The 22,963-nt window shown below is 37.2% G+C and overlaps 1 protein-coding gene across 1 annotated transcript in view; it reads right to left on the reverse strand.

The window, feature by feature from the left end:
- LOC111155577 (MAM and LDL receptor class A domain containing 1) overlaps positions 1-22,963 on the reverse strand; it is a 757,926-nt gene that overhangs the window by 597,867 nt on the left and 137,096 nt on the right. The window contains exons 15-16 of the mRNA XM_022515825.1: positions 962-1,114; positions 450-555 (exon numbers count right to left, since the gene is read on the reverse strand). Coding sequence (XP_022371533.1) covers positions 450-555; positions 962-1,114 — 259 coding nt within the window. The remainder of the gene's footprint in view (positions 1-449; positions 556-961; positions 1,115-22,963) is intronic.

The following is a 22,963-nucleotide window of genomic DNA, read 5'->3' on the forward strand; positions in this document are numbered from 1 at the left end:
AATGGAAATGATTTATGGCACAGACTAAACATTTAACTTACAGGCTCTTCCGCTTGATCAACAGCCAATTAATCATTAGCTATCACAACGGACGCCCTTCTTTCCTGCCATAATCGCGGCTGCTCATATGCGAGAGCTTATCTGCTGAGGGGCACACTCTGGCTCGCAGGACCCGGGGAGCCTTTCTCAAGGAGTTCAGTTCAGACTAGGGGAGGCAGAGTTAATTAAATTATAATCCACTGTTGGAGGGAAAGAGTCCCTTTCCTTCAAAGAAAGAACACAACAAATGCTGACAATGTGTTCCTAAGAAAAATTCTGACTGTGTAAATCTAACACAATACCTATTTTTAAAGCCAAACCAGGGGCAAATCATGAAGTCTGGTAAGTGCAGCAGTGTGCCTGCAACCACAGGGCTGTAAGGGTAGCTGACCACAGTTTTTAGAATTTACCAGAAGGAAAGCGTGCATCCAGGTCCCGCCTGGCTAAAGGTTGGGCTCCGGAGTTTGGCAACTTGTGACAAGCTTCTGCTTTTCTTCAGAATGAACATAAAATGCCCTATTAGAACACAAATACAAATTGTAAGTTAGCAGACTGAGCTGACACACCTGCCTCTTAACCCCATCCTAAGCTCTGTGTCTGACTAAAATTAAGACTAGACCATTAAAAATCAATAAAAGTGATTGTTAGTCAAATTTGCTCTTGCAGAAACTAAACTAGTATCCACCTCCAGGTTAAAATGATGCAAAAAGTTAATAATTTCAGTGAATTCAGCCAAAAATATATCTATACTCTCTCCCCACCACCCATAAAGGAGTCACTTCATAATAACAAACATAAGCATAACTAAGCTGTCACACTATTTGTTGCACTAACATAGAACTTCAAATGCTTCTCTTTCTCTGAACAGACCTGACCAAGGGTGAACGGAAGGAGTAACAGCCAGCCTCTCCTTGTTTCTTACCTTGAGCTGTGTTGTGAGTATGATCCCAAAGTGGGGCCTGTTGCTCAAATTCAGTGGAAAGGTTACTTCTAGAGTTCCATACCCAGTCAAAATTGTCACCACTAATTGCTTCAAACCAACCACAGCTATTTGCTTCAAAGTCGCATCTGGAACCTGAAAAAGCAAAATGTGACTCCTAAGGTGGCTCTCCAAAGTGTTCACAAACTTTAGAAAGGGTAGAACTCAACTGTCACTTTGTTAAATCTCTCTAAGTACATTAAAAGACATCTTGGAGGAAAAAAAAGGATCCTATCAGTTCTTTAAAAAAAAAAAATGAGTTGTGCTTTTCATACTGGAAATTGATAAGGCAGAATTATCAATTCAAGAAATTAAATTTTTACCAAATATTTTTTCAAAGAAAGAGTATTAATAGCCATTTTGGTTATAGAATTGCTAAGTTCTACCTAATTTATTCTGATACTCATGTTATTTCTCTGCTGCTATGACATCATCTGGAAGAATTAATTATTCCTACAGATTATTTTACATTAAAACATGGTAAGTAGTACTTCCAAAAAAAATCAATATTGGAAAAATCCAGTTTATATTTAATATAACACTCATCAGCAATTTTGTAAAGCTTAATATTTCCTGAAGCATTGTGTAATTTGTGCAGGGAAGAATAATTTGACCCACTTTTCAGGTCAATATGTAAGAAACAGTTAATTTCCACAAAGCCATAAGAAAAGAGGAAGAGAAAAGGCAGGACTGGGAAGTTATAATAATAATGTTGAATTATAGCTAATGTTTAATAAGTACCTATGTCACAGACCCTGTACTAAATGCTTTATATAGATCCAACTTTCACAATAGCCCAATGAAAAAAGTGCTATTATTATAACTGCTTTACAGATGAAGAGAGGAAAGCTCAGGGAAGTTACTGATATAACCAAGGTCAGAGAGTTAGGAAACTGTACAAATGGATTGAAATCCAAAGATTTTCACCCCAAATCTAATATTCTTTCTGCAACTATTGACAATAACTGTTAATTGCTATGATTCTGGAAGAAAGATAAACCCTAAATGCACAATTTGAGTTTGTTCAGTGTGGACATTCAGTGTTACTATATATCCCAACACAAAATGAGCTTTGCTCCTACAGATGATTATTGCACTGGAATCCTTGGTCATTGGTTATTTATATCCAAGGATACAGTAGTAATTTGCATAGGTGTTCCCTTATAAAAAGACTTAGGAAGAAAGCACTAAGCTTAGGGAACAAAAGTATACAATAAATCACTCACTGAGATTATAAAATTCAAAACTGCAAGGGAATTTCAACCTAATGATAAATCATTTTCAATTTTGGAAATGCTTTACCTACACAGGGAAAAAGGTGAGGTGAGCTATAATATTATAAATACAACATTTTTTTAAATACTTATAAATATTATAAGCATTATATTTTAAGTTTCTATAAAATATCTGATTTCAAAAATATGCTTGCTTTCTATCAAGTTACTGGCAGAGTAACTTGAAAATGAGACCAAAAATCAATGAGAATGTATGATACTTTTAAAATGTTGCATCAAATTTGGGGCACCTGGGTGGCTCAGTCATCTAAGCATCTGACTCTTGATTTGGCTCAGGTCATGATCTCAGGGTTGTGGGACCGACCCCTGCCATCAAGCTCAGTGCTCATCAGGGAGCCTGCTAGAGATTCTCTTTCCCTTTGCTTCTCCCCCTCCCCCCTCTCTAAAATAAATAAATCTTTAAATTTTTTTAAATTTTTTTATTTAAAAAAATAAATCTTGAGAAAGCACACAAATAAAATAATAAAATGTTGTATCAACTTTAATAAGCAAGGAATAACTATATTTTATTAGAAATCAGAAAAATCAACAAATTAATTATACTTAGAATGAAGATTTCTCGAGTAAAGTTTACAAATTTGTGGAGAGACAATTAAATGCTGCTCAAAGGTGAAAAATAATAATGATAATTATGATAAGTTAGGGATAAATGCTCAGAATATTTGACTATATTTTCAAAGGCCATCTCTGTTTATAAATATATAATATATAAATAATCCAGATTTTAGGGGTTTCAAAATATGTAGGTGCCATTTCAATCCCTGGGAAAGCAATTTTTTTTTGCTATATATATATATATTTTTTTGCTTTTTATTGCTATTTCAGACAATCCAAAAATTAAAAAAAAAAAAAGAAGAAGAAGAAGAAGAAGAGGACCCAGGAGTTGTTTTATGCAAAGGAAAGGAAAGGAGTTATTGCTGCTTTGGAATAGTTATCCCACATAGCTACCTGGAAAGGGAGCCTTATCCTCTATTGTCTGCTGTCCAGGGAGATACTGATGTAGAAATAAATGAATATTCTAATGGTAGTAAAATTTCAGGAACCATTATGGCAATTTGCTAGTTCTCTAGATAAAGCCCATCAAAAAAAATCAATCTTTAACAGATGGTTATGTTGTTAAACTTCAAATACACCTGTCTCATCTACTTTGTTCCTAAATATTTAGATTTCTATACACACTTTAAAACTCACCTCAGCTGATCAGAGATATAATAAGGTCACCTGAAATTAAGCTGGTTTAGCTGTTTACCAAGTAGATACTTCATTAGAGCAGTTGTTGAAAATTATGTATGTCTTTTCCTGACTTAAAATACAATATCCTGGTACATTTTGATAATTGAGGTTCAAAGATTGTTCACTTTTCTGGAGCCTCACGATCAACTTTCTCAGTTATCATCCTATCATCATCTCAGTTATCATCATAATTTGCAAGAACAATCACAGTTACCACTATTACAGGGTTTATCTTGTACCAAGCTTTGTGCTAGGAGCTATTAAGTTCATAACACGATGTCTGTTGATATAAATCTTTAAAAATTATCTATTTCTATGGATATGGGTTAAAAAGCTAGTGACTCCACTGCAGATTTTATTAATATTCAGCAAAATTACCCTTGTTGCCTCTATTAGTTGTGTAAATATAATTTCAGTAGCTACCCCTGAGGAAAGGGTGCTAGGGGATTCTCGGCGGACTGACACACAGCTCCATCCCCTTACACTATCATGGTCATGCTGAGAGCTTTTCACTGAGACAGAGGAATATAAATTTATGTAGGAGCCAAGGAACCTTGTGAGGGGGAAAAATACAGAATCAGATGGTCTTATATCAAATTCACTGTCAGAACTTCTTGGTTTGAGATGATCCCCACAGAAAATCACGTGTAAGCAATAAACATGAAAGGTAGAAAGTGTCTGAGCTGATAATTTGGGTCCCATGCAAAGACTTGAAAATTTACAGAAGAGTGCGTCTTAGAATCTACCCAAGGAACTCAAAAATTTACATCCACACAAAAACCTGTACATGGATATTTACAGCAGCTTTTTTCCTTTTTTTTTTTTTTTTTTTTTTAGCAGCCTTATTCTTAATTGCCAAAACTTGGAAGCGACAGAAGTGTCGCTCAGTAGGTGAATGGTTAAATAAACTGTGGTATACCCAGACAGTGGAACAGTGGAATAACATTCAGCACTAAAAAGAAATGAGCTATCAAGCCATGGAGACATGGAGGAAACTTAAATGCATATTACAAAGTGAAAGAAGCCAGTATGTAAAGGCCCATACTGTAGGCTTTCAACTATATGACATTCTGGAAAAAGCAAAACCGTGAAGACAGTAAAAGGAGTAGTGGCCGCCAGAAGTGGATGTGGGGGGAGGGCTGACTAGGTGGAGTACAGAGCATCTTTATGGCAATGAAAATACTCTGCATGATACCATACTGACAGATTGTACCACACATTCTTCCAAACGCACAGAATGTACAACACCAAGAGGGAATCCTAATATAAATTATGGGCTCTGGGTGATTATTATGTGTCGGTGTAGATTCATCAATTGTAACAAAACCCCCCCAACCCACCCCACCCTCCCATATTGCCAAATGCTGATGTAGGAGAAGCTGTGTGTGTGTGTGTGTGTGAGAGAGAGAGAGAGAGAGAGAGAGAGACAGGGTAGAGGAGGTAGATGGAAAATCTCTACTTTTTCCTCAACTTTTCTGTGACTCTAAAACTGCTATGAAAAAAAAAGCCTTAATAATTAATAATTACTCAGTTAAGGTAAGTGCTTTAAAGAAAAATAAAACAGGGCGCCTGGGTGGCTCAGTTACTTAAGCAACTGCCTTCAGCTCAGGTCATGATCCTGGAGTCCCAGGATCAAGTCCTGGAATCGAGTCCCGCATCAGGCTCCCAGCTCCACAGGGAGACTGCTTTTCCCTCTGACCTCTCCCATCTCACGTTCTTTCTCACTCTTTTCTCTCAAATAAATAAATAAAATCTTTAAAAAAAAAAAAAAAAGGAGAGAAAAAGGAAACAAAATTTTATAGGAGGACATATGTTCTTACACATCATGTGGCTGAACTCCAAACCCCCTCTGGTGTCAGCCACATGAGCAAAAGATTCTTAGGGGGGAAAAAAAAAAAGGAAAATGGCTAAACATGTAAGTGGTAATTGTAAAAATTAGAAACCTAAAGCCCAGCTGAAGGGCACCCTGTGGTTTACAGAGAGATCTAAACCAGTAAAGACATAACTGTTGTGTGAAAGACCTCCATTTATCGCATATGTCACGTCGTCTCTAATTCTCTTAAAATACAGAACATATTACTGCACCCATTTTAGAGAGGAGAAAGATAAGGGTGAAAGAGGATTAACATATAATTTATAGGGGTCATTATTACAGACAAAATTCCAACCAGGACCTGATGTCAAAGTCTGTGCTCTTAAAAAATTATACTGCATTTGTAGTTAAAGTAATAATCATGATAACTTACAATTTTAGAACTATTACATGCCAAGCATTGTGCTTTGAGTTTTTAATTCAAGATCATATAAAATCTAAACATGTATAACTACAGGGCATGCTCTAGAAGTAGATCTTAAACTGTATAATAATAAAGGCATAACTTGTCTTACTGCTCTTCACAAATACTACTTTCTTTTTCTTAACAAATTGAAGGCTTATGGAAACCCTACATTAAACAAGTCTACAGGCTTCATTTTTTTCCATTTGCTCACCTCATTCTGGTAATTCTGGTCACATTCTGGTAATTCTCACAGTATTTCAAACTTTTTATTATTATATTTGCTATGGTGATCTATAACTATAATCAGTTATCTTTGATGTTACCATAGTAATTGTTTTGAAGCAACACAAACTTTGCCCACTCAAACTTAATGGCAAACTTAATAAATGTTGTGTGTGTTCTGACTGCTTTACTGACCAGCCATTCCCCAGTCTCTCGCCCTTTCCTCTGGCCTCTCTATTCCCTGAGATACAACAACATTGAAAGTAGGCCCATTAATAACCCTACAGTGGCCTCTAACTGTTCAAGTGAAAGGAACAGCCACATGTCTCTCACTTTAAATCAAAAATTAGAAATGATTAAGCTTAGGGAGGAAGACATGTCAACAGCTGAGATAAGCCAAAAGCTAGGTCTCTTGACCTAGCAAACAGTTAGCCAAGTTGTGAATGCAGAGGAAAAGTTCTTGAAAGAAATTAAAAGCACTCCCAGTAAGCAAACAAATGATAAGAAAATGAAGCACCTTTAATGTCGATATGGAGAAAGTCTGAGTGGTCTGGACAGAAGATCAAATCAGCCACAACATTCCCCCAAGCCAAAGCCTCATCCAGAGCAAGGTCCTGACTCTCTTCAATTCCATGATGGCTGAGAGAGGTGACAAAGCTACAGAAAAAAAGTCTGAAACTAGCAGAGGCTGGTTCATGAGGTTTAAGGAAAGAAGTCATCTCCATAACATCAAAGTCCAAGGTGAAGAAGCACATGTTGATGTGGAAGCTCAGCAAGATCTCCAGCAGATCTAGCTAACTAAGGTCAATACTGAAAGCAGCCACACTGAACAATGGATTTTCAATGTAGATGAAACAGCCTTCTAGTGGAAGAAGACGCCATCTAGGACTACCATAGCAAGAGAGAACTCAATGCCTGGCTTCAAAGGGCAATTATTAGGGGCTTGTGAGGGGCTAACACAGCTGGTGACTCCAAGTTGAAGCCAAAACTCACTTACCATTCTGAAAATCCTAGGGCCCTTAAGAATTATGCTAAATCTCCCATCTGTGCTCTATAAATGCAACTACAAAGCACACATGACTGTTCATCTATTTATGACACGGTTTCCTGACTATGTTACACCTACTGTTGAACCTATTGCTCAGGGGGAAAAAAGAAAAAAAAGATTCAAAATATGGCTGCTCGTTAACAATGCACCTGGTCACCCAAGAGCTCTGATGGAGAGGTACGATGGATCAGTGTTGTCTGTAGCCTGCTAATACAACACCCATTGTGCAGCCCACGGATCAAGGAGTCATTGCACATTTCAAGGTTTATTATTTCAGAAACGCATTTTATAAAGCTATAGCTGCCAAAGACAGTGACTCCTCTCTGGTGCATCTGGGCAAAGATGACTGAAAGCCTGCTAGAAAGGACTGACCATGCTAGATGCCAGTAAGAACATTCAGGACTCATGAGAAGAGGTCAACATATCAACACAAACAGGAATTTGGAAGAAGTTGATTCTAACTCCCGGGGATGACTCTGAGGGGCTCAAAACTTCAGTGGAGGAAGTGACTGCAGGTGGGGTGGGAACAGCAAGAGAACTAGAGTTAGAGGGAGAGCCTGAAGATGTGACTGAAATTGCTGCAATCTCATAACAAAGCTTGGGTGAAAGAAGTCTGAGAAAGACCAGTATCGTCTGATTTCACTCATATGTGGAATTTAAGAAATAAAACAGATGAACATAGGCTAAGGGGGGAAAAAAGAGAGAAAAAAGAGGGAAGCAAACCATAAGAGACTCTTAACCACAGAGAGCAAACTGAGGGTTGGAGGAGAGATGGGTGGGGGATGGGCTGAATGGGTGATGGGGATTAAGGGCGGGCACTTGGGATGAGCACTGGGTGTTACACATAAATGATAAATCACTGAATTCTACTCTTGAAACCAATGTTGCAATGTATGTTAACTAGAATTTAAATAAAAACTTGAAATTTTTTTTTAAAAGTATTAATGCCAAAAATGATGGTTTTTAAAAGTGAAAAAAAGAAAAACTTGAACAGGTAAGGATTTGCTTGTTATGGATGTGCAAAGTGATTTTCCTGGAGATAAAACCTACTCCTACTCCTGGGGAAGGATCTGTGGAGGTTGTTGAAATGACAACAAAGGACACAAGATACTACACAAACTTAGTTGGTCAAGCAGCAACAGGGTTTGAGAGGACTGACTCCGATTCTGAGAGAGGTTATACTAAGGGTAAGATGCTATCAAGCAGCATCACATGCTACAGAGAACTGTTCATGAAAGGAAGAGCCAATTGATGTGGCAAATTTCATTGTTGTCTTATTTTAACAAATTGTCATAGCTACTCCAATCTTCAGCAAACACCATCCTGATCAGTCAGCAGCCATCAACACAGAGGCAAGAACTTCCACCAGCAAAACAATTACGGCTCCTTGAAAGCTTACATGATGGCATTTTTTTAGCAATAAAGTATTTTTTAATTAAGGTATGTACATTGTTATTTTAGACATAATGCCATTGCACACTTAGCAGACTGCTGCATTGTGCAAACAGAACTGGAAAACCAAACAACTGATTTGCTTTATTGCAATACTTGCTTTGCTGCAGTGGTCTGGAACTGAACCCGCAATATCTCAGAGGCATGTTTATAATAACTGTAAGTCCACTACATTACCTCTCCATAAGTTTCTTTCTTTCACTAGATTTCATGACAGTCCTGAAAGTTGCATGATAGGTAACAAAAGTTAACTGAGTATTCTAGTACACTGTCTTAAGTTCATCGAGGCTGTACTTTATTTGACTAAAAAGAGGTTATTATAGGGGTGCCTGGGTGGCTCAGTGGTTTAAAAAACCTCTGCCTTTGGCTTGGGTCATGATCCTAGGGTCCTGAGATCGAGCCCCGCATCGGGCTCTCTGCTCCACAGGGAGCCTGCTTCCTCCTCTCTCTCTGCCTGCCTCTCCGCCTACTTGTGATCTCTGTCCGTCAAATAAATAAATAAAATCTTAAAAAAAAAAAAAAAGAGGTTATTATAAACCTCAAATGCATTAATACCATATACACTATTTTAGAACATGATCTTTCAGGCTTTTTCATGTGTTCAAATGGTTATATGTTTGAAGTTATAATAATGTTAAAATAACTGTAGACTTCATCAATAGTTAATATTCATTAGTGATTTAAAATATAATATAGTCAAGAAATATGTATAAAAGTACCATGTAACAAAAAAGATGTCTATATAAATAAATAGAAGTAATGAAATCTTTTAAAGGAGCACCAACGCATAAATAATAACACCTGGCATTCAAAATCATTGCATTTGAAATAAAAATGATTAATTACCTTATTCTACATACGGTTTTAAGGGTCTCCTGTAATCTGACCAACAAAGACAGTGTTGGGACACAATTCTCCATGGGTCTCTCATGTTTGTGCATGTCTTATAAGCTGAGCCCTTAACCACCCCTTTGTTCCAGACCATCCTTTTAAGGATAAACAGAGGTAGTGACTATACCCATAACAGAGGGCAAGTTATTACCTTGTATGATATAATAAGGAAAATGTCTTCCTCACAGGTCAGACACATATGCTTGAATCCTACTATAAAAGATTTGGGTTCCATAAACTCAGGTTTTCTTAGCTATGATGCAAAAGCCATTTCATGTGTACATCCACCTGGACCTCTCCATGCTGATCCTGGGACTCAGGGAGCAAGAGGAACAAGGGCAATCTTGACACTTATGCTCTGTGTTATACCATAATAATACGTCCTTTTGTCCTGACCCAGGAGCCTCACCTACTTTGCCAGCATCCATGAAATTATGGCAGGCTAACTTGTTAGCTTCTAAGTAGGGAAAAGTTTCAGACTTTTCACATATCTCAACACACAGTAAATTAAATACTGTGTGTGTATATATATGTATATATATATATATACAAAATACAGAAGTATTATATATATAGTAATCACCAATAATGAGCTTAGAATCTAGTGTGGGAAATTTATAAGCAAACAGGCAGTGAAGACAACAGAATAACTAACATACTCATTCATTCACTCTTCATTCATTTGGCAAACATGTACTGAGTACATGCTGTATGTTTGGCACAGGCACAGGGTCTTCTAAGAACATAGTAAAGTAAAATGGGGGAAAGAAAGCAGAAAAAAAATCTCTGTCCTCATGGAGTTAAAATAATGTGAGTGAGAAGGGTAGGGACATTAGGGGAGAAAAACAAAAGTGAAAAAACAAAAGAATTAAGTAAAATATATATAATTCATTTGATGATAATGCAAAGAAGAAAAAGAAAGAAAGAAATAGAGCATTAGAGAGAAGGGTTGAAAATTCATAGACAGTGATCAAGGGAAGTGTCGTGGAGAAGCTGGCAACCAGAAACTACTGGGAGATGCAGGTGAGGAAGCAAGGCATGTGACTATGCAGGTAAAGATGACTCAACACAGAGGAAGATAAAGGAAAAGAGCATTGAGGCAGGACCATGCCTCTCATATTCCAGAAATATCAGAGACTATGGTATCTCCAGAAAAGTGAGTGAGGGAGAGGAACAGATGAAATCAGAGCAGTCATTTTAATTTTTTTGGCTTTGAGATACTGGAAATAATTGGGATATTTTAAGGAGAAGAGTGACAAATTCTGACTTAATCTCATCCCCGTGGCTACTGTACTGAAAGAAGACAAAAGTGGGTGACATCAGCAAGAAAAGAAAAGGATACTTCAAAAATTCAGATAAGAAGGGGCACCTGAGTGGCTCAGTGGGTTAAACCTCTGCCTTTGGCTCAGGTCATGATCTCAGGGTCCTGGGATCAAGCCCCACATCGGGCTCTCTGCTAAGCAGGGAGCCTGCTTCCCACTCTCTCTCTCTCTGCTTTTCTCTCTGCCCAATTGTGATCTCTGTCTGTCAAATAAATATACAAAATATTTTTTAAAAATTCAGATAAGAAGTGATAATGGTCTAGACTAGGGTGGTAACAATGAGACAAAAATGAGGCATTCTGGTTATATTTTAGAGACAGACATAACAGAATTAACTGACATCAGTTATGGAGCATGAGAAAAAGATGAAACAATAGGATTTCGAAGTCTTTGACCTGAGCATTTGAAACAATGAAAATACCATTTATGAAATGGAGAAGACTATGAAGAAGCAGAGTTTGGGGGAGGAGGAGGAAACAGGACCTCAGTTTTGGACTTGCTATATTTGAGATTCCTATTAGGTATTCAAGTGATCATGTAATAGAGAGCTGGGTATATTAATTAGTCTGTAGTTCAGGTGAAAAGTTCAGGCTGGAAATATAAATCAGAAAATAACCAAAGTGGCAAGATCAAGATATGAAAATAAGAGAAGGATCAAGAGTGGCTCCCAGTGTCATAGAGATCAAGTCAAGCGACTATTAAACTATTGGTGTCAAATGCTATTGATAGGTCCACTGGCTCTAGATCATTGGTGACTTTAATGTGAACACTTTCTGCTTGATGGTGACAGCAAGGCCCTGATGAAAGTGAATCAAACAGAAATTCTGGAGAGTAAAGCTAAAGGCAGTAAATATAATTAATTCTTTTGAGGTGTATATATACTTTGGAAAGGAAAGGGGGAAAATGATGTGATAGCTAAGGAAGAAGTAGGATCAAGAGAAAAAAAAATTTAAGATGTGAGAAATACAAACATGGTTTTATGCTAATAGAAAAGATACAGTAGAGAGGGAAAATCACTGGAGCAATGTCAAGCAGGCATGCAGATGGCTAATACTTAATAGGAGAAATGGGGTGACCATTGTTAGGAGCGTGGACAGTTTATCCAGGATAAAAGAGAAAAGAGAGAGTTTACAGGTGGGCTGAAGGGGTGTTGGGGCTTATAAAAGTCCTTTGATATAAGATCATCAGCTGAGGCTAGGGATAGGAATGTAGAACATGGATGTTGGAGAAGACAGGAGGAAAATATGCTAGTCACTGGTAAGTGGGTGAGGGAATGGAGTGGAGAATTACAACGTGATTCCTGGAAAGCTAAGAACAAAAGTAGGGCAGCAATTATCAATGTATAGTAAGGACAGACGACACTGCTTTGTTTTCTTCCCCAGACACATTCAGTTGTGCAGCTAAGGGGGCTGTGAAGTTGATCTGAGCTGAGGGGGCTGAGAGCCACAGTTAATCAGTGTTTTAGTGACTATCAAAGGACAGCAAGGCAGTTGAAGGTCAATGTAAGGCAGTCATTCCAGTATTAGGCCATGGAATTTAAACTGCATAAGAAGGGAAGTGAGTACATAGAAGGATGAGGGGCAGTGGAGTATTGGTAAAATCAACAGATTGTAGGAATTGGTAATGCTGATAAATTATTGGAACAACAGAAACAGAGGAAAAGATCTAAAAAAAAAAAAATAGGAAGTAGCTAAAAACAGGAAGACAGTCATACATTAGTGGAGGGGTTCTAGTTGTTGCTAAGAAAATACATGTTACTTTTCATGCAAAAGGAAGAATGACTCAGAAGGTAGAACCAAGTGTCCAGACAGCAGAAGAATCCAGATTTTGCAATAAAAAAACTCCAGCTGAAGTTTTCCCAGATGAATTTCAAAACTGCTTTGAACCAGTGACTCTTTTTTTTTTTAAAACCTTCCATTCTCCCTCTGCTTTTTAACTAAAATGTCAGGTGTTATCCTGATGCCTGTATTATGATTGTCTGTTAAGAATGCTAGAGGCAGATAACTTCTATGTTTGGGGTGCCAGGATGGCTCAGTCAGTTGCGCATCTGCCTTTGGCTCATGTCATGATCCTGGAATCCAGCCCTGCACTGGGATCTCTGCTCAGCAAGAAGCCTGCTTCTCCCTCTCCCTCTGCCTGCCACTCCCCCTGCTTGCGCCTGTGCTCTGTCAAATGAATAAATAAAATCTTAAAAAAAAAAAAAAAAACTATCTTTAATTTCACAGGTCAACAGAGGGAAGGAATTATGGCCAGGAGATGTACCACATCTAAACCTGATTAGGTAATTTAGTGATGAGGGTTCTTCATGGCCTCTCGTAAAAGAAAACTTGTTTGGGGAACATGTGAGCAAGGTCAGGAGGGGCTCCTCCCAATCCCATCCAGACAAGTGAGCTGAAACCCAGCCATACCCACTATGGCTCCCAGGCCGCATTTGACCAGAAGAGCTGGCAAGGACACCCAGAAGCTATGTAACCAGAAATGCTTAAGCCAATAAGCAGAAAGGCAGAGCTGACTATTTCCAGAGCAAAGCCAGTACCAGGTATAAAGGGATGGCCTGCTACACCTAAGCAGGGGGATTAATTCATAGCCAAAACAGAGGGTAGTTCTTGACCCCTACTGACTGGAAAGACAGAAAAACAGAGAAGCCTGGAGCAGCCCCTCCCTATCTCATTCAGAAAAGGGAACTGAGACAGCCCCACCACTACAGATACCATCTCCCAGCCCCATCTTGACCAGAAGGGCTGGTGAAAATACCTAGAGGGACAAAAAACTAGCAATGCTGTAGCCAAGAGACAGACAGGCAGATGCAATGGTGAGCAGAGGAAAGCTAGTGGCTCTATTTGGCCAGGGAACTTGGGACACAGGTCAGGTTAAGACAACATACAAAGTGCTAGAGAACAAAGCCAGTAGTCCTATCCAACCGTTCTCAGCCAGTGGCACACTTCCTTCCCCATATCCAACCTCAGAGCTTGGAAAGTTGCCTTGTGAAAAAATAGACAATAGCAGGCACCACCTGCCCAAAGTCACATCCCTAGAAACCCAAACTGAGCTGCCTGTTGAAGATCTATCTCTGCCAAAGCAAATCTATAAAGTCTAGAAGAGCCCAGTAATTCAAATGTGCAGATACCAATGTAAGAAATCAAGGATAACAAAAAACCAAGTAAATGTGAAATCACCAAAGGAAACTAATAAAGTTCTAAAAACTGACCCTAAGAAAATGAAGAACTATGAACTGTAAGATTTATAATAGTTATCTTAAGTTAAGGGAACTACAAGAACACATAGACCATTAAATGAAATTGGGAAAATAATAAATGAACAAAACAAGAAGTTTCACAAAGAAATAGCAACAAGCAAAAAAAGAAAAAGAAGAAGGCAGAAATAAAGTGAAATCCTAGAGTTGAAAAAAAAAAAATTCAGCTGAAGTATTCAAGAGAAAGATTCAAAAGTACATTTAGCCATGCAGAGGAAAGAATTAGTGACCTAAAAAGGCATAGGAAATTATCCAGTCAGAAAGCAAAATGACAGACTGAAAAAATCTTAAGGGACTCACAGGACTCAATGGGAATTCCAGAAGAAGATAATGAAAAAGGAAGAAAAAGTAAATTTAAAAAATAGTGGCTGAAAATTTCCCAACCCTGGGAAGAGAGATGGACATACAGATCCATGAGACCCAAAGGACCTAAAATAGCCTGAACTTAAACAAGGCTACATCAAGACACATTATAATTAAATTGTCAAACCCAAAAAAAAGAATTTTAAAAGAGAAAAGCTACATACATGGGAACCTGCATAAGACTATAAGCAGATTTCTCAACAGAAATTTTTCAGGCCAAGACAAAATGGGATGACATATTCAAAATATTGAAGAATGATTAAGAATTTTATAGGAGCAGAGCTATTCTGTAGAAATGGAGAAATAAAGACTTTTCCAAACTAAAGATGAGAGAGTTCAGTTCATTACCACTAGACCTGCCTTATAAGAAAGACTAAGGGAATTCTCTCAGCAAAAGAACATAAACCTTATAAAAATATAAAAAGAAAGTCTAGAACTCACCAGTAATGGTAAATAGACAAAGTTAGATTCTGTAATATGGTGATGATGGTGCATAATTCACTGAAACTTCAGTTTAAAAGTTAAAATAACTACAGTAAAAATACCATAACTATAATAATTATTAGTTACACATACAAAAATATGTAAATATTATCAGAAATTACCTAAAATATGAGGAAAAGTAGAAGTGACAATTTTAGGAATTCTATTAAATAAAGTTGTTATCAGCTTAAAACAGGGTTTTAATTCTAAGATGTTTTATTTAAGCCTCATTAAAACCACAAGGAAAAAACCTACAGCAATTACACAAAAGAACATGACAAAGAAGGCAAAGCATACTAATACCAAAAAACATTAAAACACAAAAATAGAACATGGAACAATGCATCTATAAAACAAGCAGAAAACAATTTTTTTAAATGACAAAAAATAAGTCCTGACCTATCAATAATTATTTTAAATGTAAATGAAATAATTCTTCAATCAAAAGAGACAGAATGGCTGACTATTAAAAAAAAGAGTGGGTATAGCTACACTTGTAGCTGTACCTTGTAGTTGGTATAGCTACACTTTTATCAGACCAAGAGACTTTAAAATTGTAAAAAAGAGACAGAAAAGATCATTATTTAATGATAAAGGGGTCACTATATCACTAAGACATAATAACTGTAGATATTCATGGAACCAATATCAAAGCATCTGAATAAATGAAGCAAAAACTAGCAGAGATAAAAGAAGAAATAAACACTAATACAATGACAGTTGAAGACTTTAACACCATACTCTCAACAATGGATAGATCAACCAGAGAATCAGTGAGTTAATAGCAGATTTGAACAACACTAGAGACCCAATGGACCCAACAGGCATATACAAAACATTCTATGCAGCAACAGCAGAATTCATTCTTCTCAAGTGCATATTTTGGAACATTTTCTAGCACAGAATATATGGTAGGCTGTAAAACAGGTCTTAGCAAATTCACAAAGACTGAAATCATATGAAGTATCTTCTCTGACCACAATGGTGTGAAAATAGAAATAAAAAATAAGGAAAACAGGAAATATTTGAATACACAGAAATTAAATAACACATTCCTGAACAACCAGTGAATCAAAGAAAAAAACTGAAGGGAAATAAAAGTTCCTTGAGACAAATGAAAATGGAAACATAACAGAAAATTAAGGAATGGAGCAAAAGCAGTTATAAGAGGAAAGTTCATAGCAATAAATGCCTACATTAAGGGGCAAGAAAGATCCCAAATAAATAACCTAACTCCATCCTTAATGAAGTAGAAAAAAGAACTGAGCCCAAAGTTAACAGAGAAAAAGGAAATAATAAATATTAGAGCAGAAATAAATGAAATGGAGAAATGAAAAACAATGGGAAAAAATTAACCAAACTAAGGATTGGTTCTTTGAAAAGACAAACAAAATTGACAAATTTTTAGCAAGAAAAAAAAAAAAAAGACAAGACTCAAATTACAAAATTATAAATGGAAAAGGAGATATATTACAATGGATACCACCAAAGTACAAAAAAACATAAAAGGCTACTACAGACAACTATATACCAGTAAACTGGACAACCAAGACAAAATGAAAACATTCTCTGAAACATAAAACCTACTAAAATTGAATCAGGAAGAAACAGAAAAATCTGCCTAAACTAATTACTAGTAAGGAGACTGAATCAGTAATAACCATAATAATAATAAAAGTCCCAATAAAAAAAAAGCCTAGAACCAGATGGCCTCACTGGTGAACTTTACCAAACTTTTAAGAATTAAAACACCAATCGTCTCAAACTTTTCCAAAAAATCCAAAAGCAGAGAATACTGCCAAATAAACCTTATGAAGTCAGCATTATATTAATACCCAAAGTGAGATGAGAACCCTACAAGGAAAGAAAACTACAGGTCAATACCCCTGATGATTATAAATACAAACATTCTCAATAAAATACTAGCAAAAAATTCAGCAGTCTATTAAAAGGATCATTCACCATAATCAGTTGGGATTTATCCCTGGGATGAAAGGATGGTTCAAAATATGGAAATGGATCAATGTGATACATCACACTGATAGAATGAAAGAAAAAGAACCCTATAAGCATCTCAATAGACACAGAAAAAGCATGTGACAAAATCCAAAAGCCATTCATGATAAAAACAGTTAACAAATTAGGTATGGAAGTAATATACCGCCATATATGAGAAGCCCACAGTTAACATCACACTCAATGGTGTAAGGATGAAAACTTTTCCTCCAAGATCAGGAACAAGATAAGGTGCCCACTCTCCCAACTCCTACTCAATATAGGACTAAAAGTCCTAGCTAGAGTAATCAGTCAACAAACAGAAAAGGCATCAGAATTCAATAGGTAGAAGTAAATCTCTATTTGTAGAAGACATGTCTCTATACAGAGAAAATCCTAAATACTCAACCAAAAAACTGTTAAAACTAATCAAAAAACTCACTAAAGTTGCAGGATACAAAATTAACATACAAAAGTCAACAGAGTTTCTATGCTCTAACAACAAATTTCCTGAACCAGAAATGAAGTGATCCCATTTACAACGACATTAAATACAATAAAAACAATAAAATACTTAGGAATAAATTTAACTAAGGAAAGTGAAAGATCTCTAACAACTGTAAGACAATGATGAAAGCAATTAAAGAGGACACAAATAAATGGAAAAAGGTGCCCCATCTTTGTGGACTGGAAGAATTAATATTATTAAAGTGTCAATACTACCAAAAGTCATCTATAGATTCAATGCAGTCCCTATCAAGATTTGTGTTTTTTGTTTTTTGTTTTTGTTTTTTTAGCAAAAGTAGAAAAAAACAGTCCTAAAATTTATATGGAACCAAAAAAAGACCCCAAATAAGCAAAGAAATCCTGAAAAAGAACAAAGTAGGAGGCACCATACTTCCTGATTTTAAGCTATACTGTAAAGCCACCGTCACCAGACCAGGATGGTACTGGCATAGAAGAGACCAGTGGAATAAGGAATCCAGAAACAAACTCAAGAATATACGGTGAACGAATATTTGACAAGGGAGCCAAGAATGCTCAATGAAGAACTGCATCTTCAACAAATGATGCTAGGGCAATTGGATAAAAGACTGAAACTGAACCCGTATCTTACACCACTCACAAAATTTAACTGAAAATTAAATGAAGGCTTACCTGTGAGACCTGAAACCATGAAACTCTTAGAAGAAAAACACAGGAAAAAGATCCCTGACATTGATCTTTGTAATAACATTTTAGAAATCACACCAAAAGCATAAGCAAAAAAATTAAAAATAAACAAGTGGGACTACATCAAACTAAAAAGCTTCTGCACACCTGAGGAAACCATCAACAAAGTAAAAAGACAACCTACAGAATGGGAAAAAATACCTACAAACCATGTATCTGGTAAGTTGTAATATCCAAACCACATAAGTTCAATGGCAGAAAAACCACCCAATTTAAAAATGAGCAAATAACTAATAAATATTTCTTTAAAAAAAAAAAAAGATATACAGATGGGCAACAGGTACATGAAAAGATGTTCAACACCTCTAGTCATTAGGGAAATGCAAATTAAAGCTACAATGAGTTACCACCTCAGGCCTATTAGAATGGCCATCATCAAAAAGACAAAAGATAACAAATGCTTGCATGGATGTAGAGGAAAGAGCACTTCAGCATTGTTGGGAGGATTGTAAACTGGTACAGCCACTGTGAAAACAGAATGAAGGTTCCTCAAAAAATTAAAAATACAACTAGATATAATCCATTTCTGGGAATATATCTAAGGGCACTGAAAACACAACCAGAAAAGAGAAATGAACCTCCCTATGCATAGCAGCATTATTTATAATAGTCAAAACAGGGAAACAACTTACGTGTCCAATGATGGATGAGTGGATAGAGAAGTTGTGGGGGTTAGAGGTACTGACCCTGAACAACGTTGGAGTTAGATGTGCTGACCCCCCCCCTCCACGCAGTTGAAAATCTGCATATAAATTTTGACTCTCCAAAAATTCAAATAGCCTACCATTGACCAGAAGCCTTACTGATATCATAAAGAATCAATAAATACATACTTTGTATATTGTATTCCTACTACTAAACTAGAGAAAGGAAAGCACTATATGTACCTTAAACTTCATACAGTGATGTATGCCAACTATCTCAATAAAACTGGAAAAAAAAATATGGAAAGAGATACAATTTCACTTGCCTTTTTGAAATATTTGCAGTAACCTATTTCCTTCTTTCCTGAAGGACCCTAGAGGTCTGGGAGTCAAGCTGGGATTCCAAGCTGGGAGTCATTAATCCAGTGAGTGAAAAAAATGTGTTGGGTTTTTTTTCCACTTTCAGAGTCTTTAGTATTACACAAGAATCTTCTATTTCCTCATAATTCCCAGTTTCTAAAGCAAAATATCCACAATGACCATGGCCACACCTCCCCACCTTGCAGGGTCTACTCCTATACAGTCCAACTTTCCTCTGTTAAAACTGCCTGGGTTCCTAGCTAAGGCCATTCTCTGCTTATATACGAGATCATACCCTCTCTTGGAAATTCAACTGCATCTCTCCAGAAAATGCTCCCCTCTCTTACATCACACACTCTCTATTCTACTTTGTCTACAAGCCTACAAAAACGTGCTGTTCAACTCTATTCACCCCATCTGACAGAACAACCACCAACTCATTTCTCAATTTCCCTTTCTGAAGTCTTAGAAAGAGGTTGGTGAGAGTTACTATCTTTCCAATTTTTCCTTGTGCTTCCTCCAGTCAGGCCTTACTCCTCTTATCAAGATCCAAAACAATGTCATAATGTTACATCCAAAGTCAATTCTCAGTCCTAATGGCCAGGCTGCAGTGCTCTTTCGTTGAACATAAAGATTTTCACATACCATGAATCTTAAGGACACTGTGTCAACTAAGAAAAACCAGACAAAAGTCTATAATCGTATCTGAGCCCAGGCAAAATGATCATTGTGCAGGAGCGCCTGGTGTCTCAGTCAGTTGAGCATCTGACTCTTGGTTTTGGCTCGGTCGTAATCTCATGGGTTGTGGGATCAAGCCCCACACTGGGCTCCACACTGAGTGGGGAGTCTGCTTTAAGATTCTCTCCCTCTGCCCCTCCCCTCATTCACATGCATGCACACATGCTCCTGAGCACTCTCTCTCAAATAAATAAATCTTTAATAAAAAAAAAAAAAAAAAGACTGCTGTGTAAACTCAAAATCTGTGCAAATGTCCTGGATAACATGAGTTAACTGTTGCATCTTTGATAGTTACAATATTAGTTCCATTTCTGTCACTTTTCAAATAAAATTTATTTAGATACACAATCAAAGAATTATCCTGTTCTTGTAAACACCCAATCCAGAGAATTCTAGCTTCCTTGCATCCTCCTGCAAATCACCCAGCGCAAGCCCAAATACTGTCCCTAGTTCCTCCTAACACTTTCTTGCTGAGATGCCTCACAGATCCCCATGGTAAGCCATTTTCCTTATTCACCAAGTATCAGTAAACCCAACTTTGTTACAGGCATTTTATTGGTGGTCTCTGACACACATTAATACTCTCCTGTCTGCTTCCCCTAAGCAAGCACTGTACTCCTGTTAAGTCAAATCCTGTAAATCCTCTGTTCAAAATGTTCCAGTACCACCCCCTCATGCCCATTTAAAAGCCAGTGCCCTCTTACAATGACTCCTAAGGTCCTAGCTGAATGATTGTGAAGCCTGGATGCACGTTAAAATCTCGAGGGGGCCTGGGTTCCACCTCCCAGTGATTTGTAACTTAACTGGACATGGCATCCAGAGTTTTCGAAGCTCTCCAGGTGGCCTCTCCAAAGAAGCCAAGATTGAGGACCACAGCTCTAGATGGGCTGCTTATTCCTTTCACCTCATCTCTAATTATTTTTTTCTCCTGTCCCTCTTCCAGCCCCACTGGCCCACTTGCTATTGCTCAAACTCACCAACTATGCTCCTGTTTCACTTCCTCCTTTGTGCATGGAACACTTCTACTTAAAGTATCCTCAGAGCTTATTTTCCGACCTTTTTCAAGTCTTTCCTTTAAATCACTTCAGCACTGAGACCTGCTATGATCACCATATTTAAACTTGCAAAGCCCTCCACCAACCACATCACTTCCCCATTATTCTTACCTTGCCTTTTTTCTTTGGCATAGATGCCCTTCAAAAATATTAAATTTACTCATTTATTATAGGTTCAGTGTCTTCCCAATTAGGAAGCAAGCTCCAAGAGCACAGGAATGTCTGCCTGTTTGTCTACTGTGAGATCTCAGACCATGCATAGCATACAGCAGGCACTCAATACACACTTGTTATGAGCACTAGTGACCTTCCTTTCTCCAATATGAAATTTTCTTTCTCATTTCCCTCAAATTCTTGGTTCTATCAAAGAGTTAAACCTATTTAGTTGGTACTCTAAAACAATCCTACTTAATAGTCCATCCACTCCTAATTTTTCCCTCCCAAAGGCTTATCTTCCCTCACATTTACTTAATTATGAGTTTTTCCTTAGGGTTTGTTACTTGACCCTTTACACTTCCTTATTTATATTGACACTTAATAACCTCTCTCCTTTGAAGAGAGGAGATTCCATCTTTTATACGTCAGCTAAAATGGAAAACTTCAAGCAGTGCCACCATGTCAAAGTTTTAGTTAAAAACACTGGCTCTTGGGCACCTGGGTGGCTCAGTGGGTTAAGCCGCTGCCTTCGGCTCAGGTCATGATCTCAGGGTCCTGGGATCGAGTCCCGCATCGGGCTCTCTGCTCAGCAGGGAGCCTGCTTCCCTCTCTCTCTCTCTCTCTCTGCCTGCCTCTCTGTCTACTTGTGATCTCTCTCTGTCAAATAAATAAATAAAATCTTTAAAAAAAAAAAAAAAAAAAACACGCGCCGAAAAAAAAAAAACACTGGCTCTTACTCTATACTCCCATCCTGGGGAATCCAGCACAGTACCAAAGCTTTAATCATTTATGTCAATAAATCAAAAAGTTATTTCTCTAATGCACTCTTCCCTTACTAGTGTCAAAACTCCAAAAAAAAGAAAGAAAAAAAAAAAACACCAGAAAATAATGATCTCCTCCCTCCCTCCCACTCCCCTTCTCACACTCTGTAAGTCAAGATAAAAACTAAAGACTATTACTTAAAACATCCCTTTTCCTTTCTCCCCAAACTCAGTCAAGTGTTTCTTTATTCTACTTACTAAACTTTTATTATGACCTATCTCTACATGTCACTTCTGTTCATGATAATCTCTTACCTTTCCTCTTAAAGCCTCCCAACTGAAACCGTATTTCCACACTTTCCCCTTCAATTCATTCTATACACTGCAGCCAACGCATAAACATTTAAAGACCTCTAAAATTCAGACCTGATCATGCAACTGCACAAAAATTCTTAAATGGCTTTCCTACTTTTTAGTGTAATAATCCTTATCATGGTTAAGCTAATTCTCAACAACCTCTGTGCTTCTCTTGCATTTATGCTCAAACTACCTCTATTATCACAGTTTCTTTAATAAATCAAGATTGTTTTCCTCCTCACTCATTTTAATGCCTTACTACAGTCCATTTCTTCTGTTTGGAACCCCCCATTTATGTTCACTTAGCTATTCAAATTCATTCTATCACCGTCCTTTTACAAGTTAATGAGACTCATATAGTCAATGGATCTTGACAAAGGACTAGACAACACAATGAAAGAAAAAGACCGGATTTTCAACAAATGATGATGAACAACTGGATACCACATGCAAAAAAATTAAGTCCAGACAGACCTCACATCCTTCATAAATAAAAACTCAAAATAGATCAGAGCTCTAAATATAAAATGCAAAACTCTGAAACTTCCCGAAGATAATGTAGGAGAAAATGTAGGTGACCCTGGGCAATGACCTGTTAGATGCAACACCAAAACACAATCCATGAGAGAAATAATGATACACTGGACTTTACTAAAATTAAATTTTTCTGCTCTGCAAAAGACAACGTCAAAAGAATAAGAAGACAAAGCACAGACTTGGAGGAAATACAAAAGACCCATCTGATAAAGAACTGTTATCCAAAATATGTAAAAACAAGCCACCTGATTAAACGATGAGCCAAAAA

Source organism: Enhydra lutris, unplaced genomic scaffold (genome assembly GCF_002288905.1).
Source record: "Enhydra lutris kenyoni isolate GAN:26980312 unplaced genomic scaffold, ASM228890v2 scaffoldscaffold42, whole genome shotgun sequence".
In the NCBI taxonomy this organism is placed as follows: domain Eukaryota; kingdom Metazoa; phylum Chordata; class Mammalia; order Carnivora; family Mustelidae; genus Enhydra; species Enhydra lutris.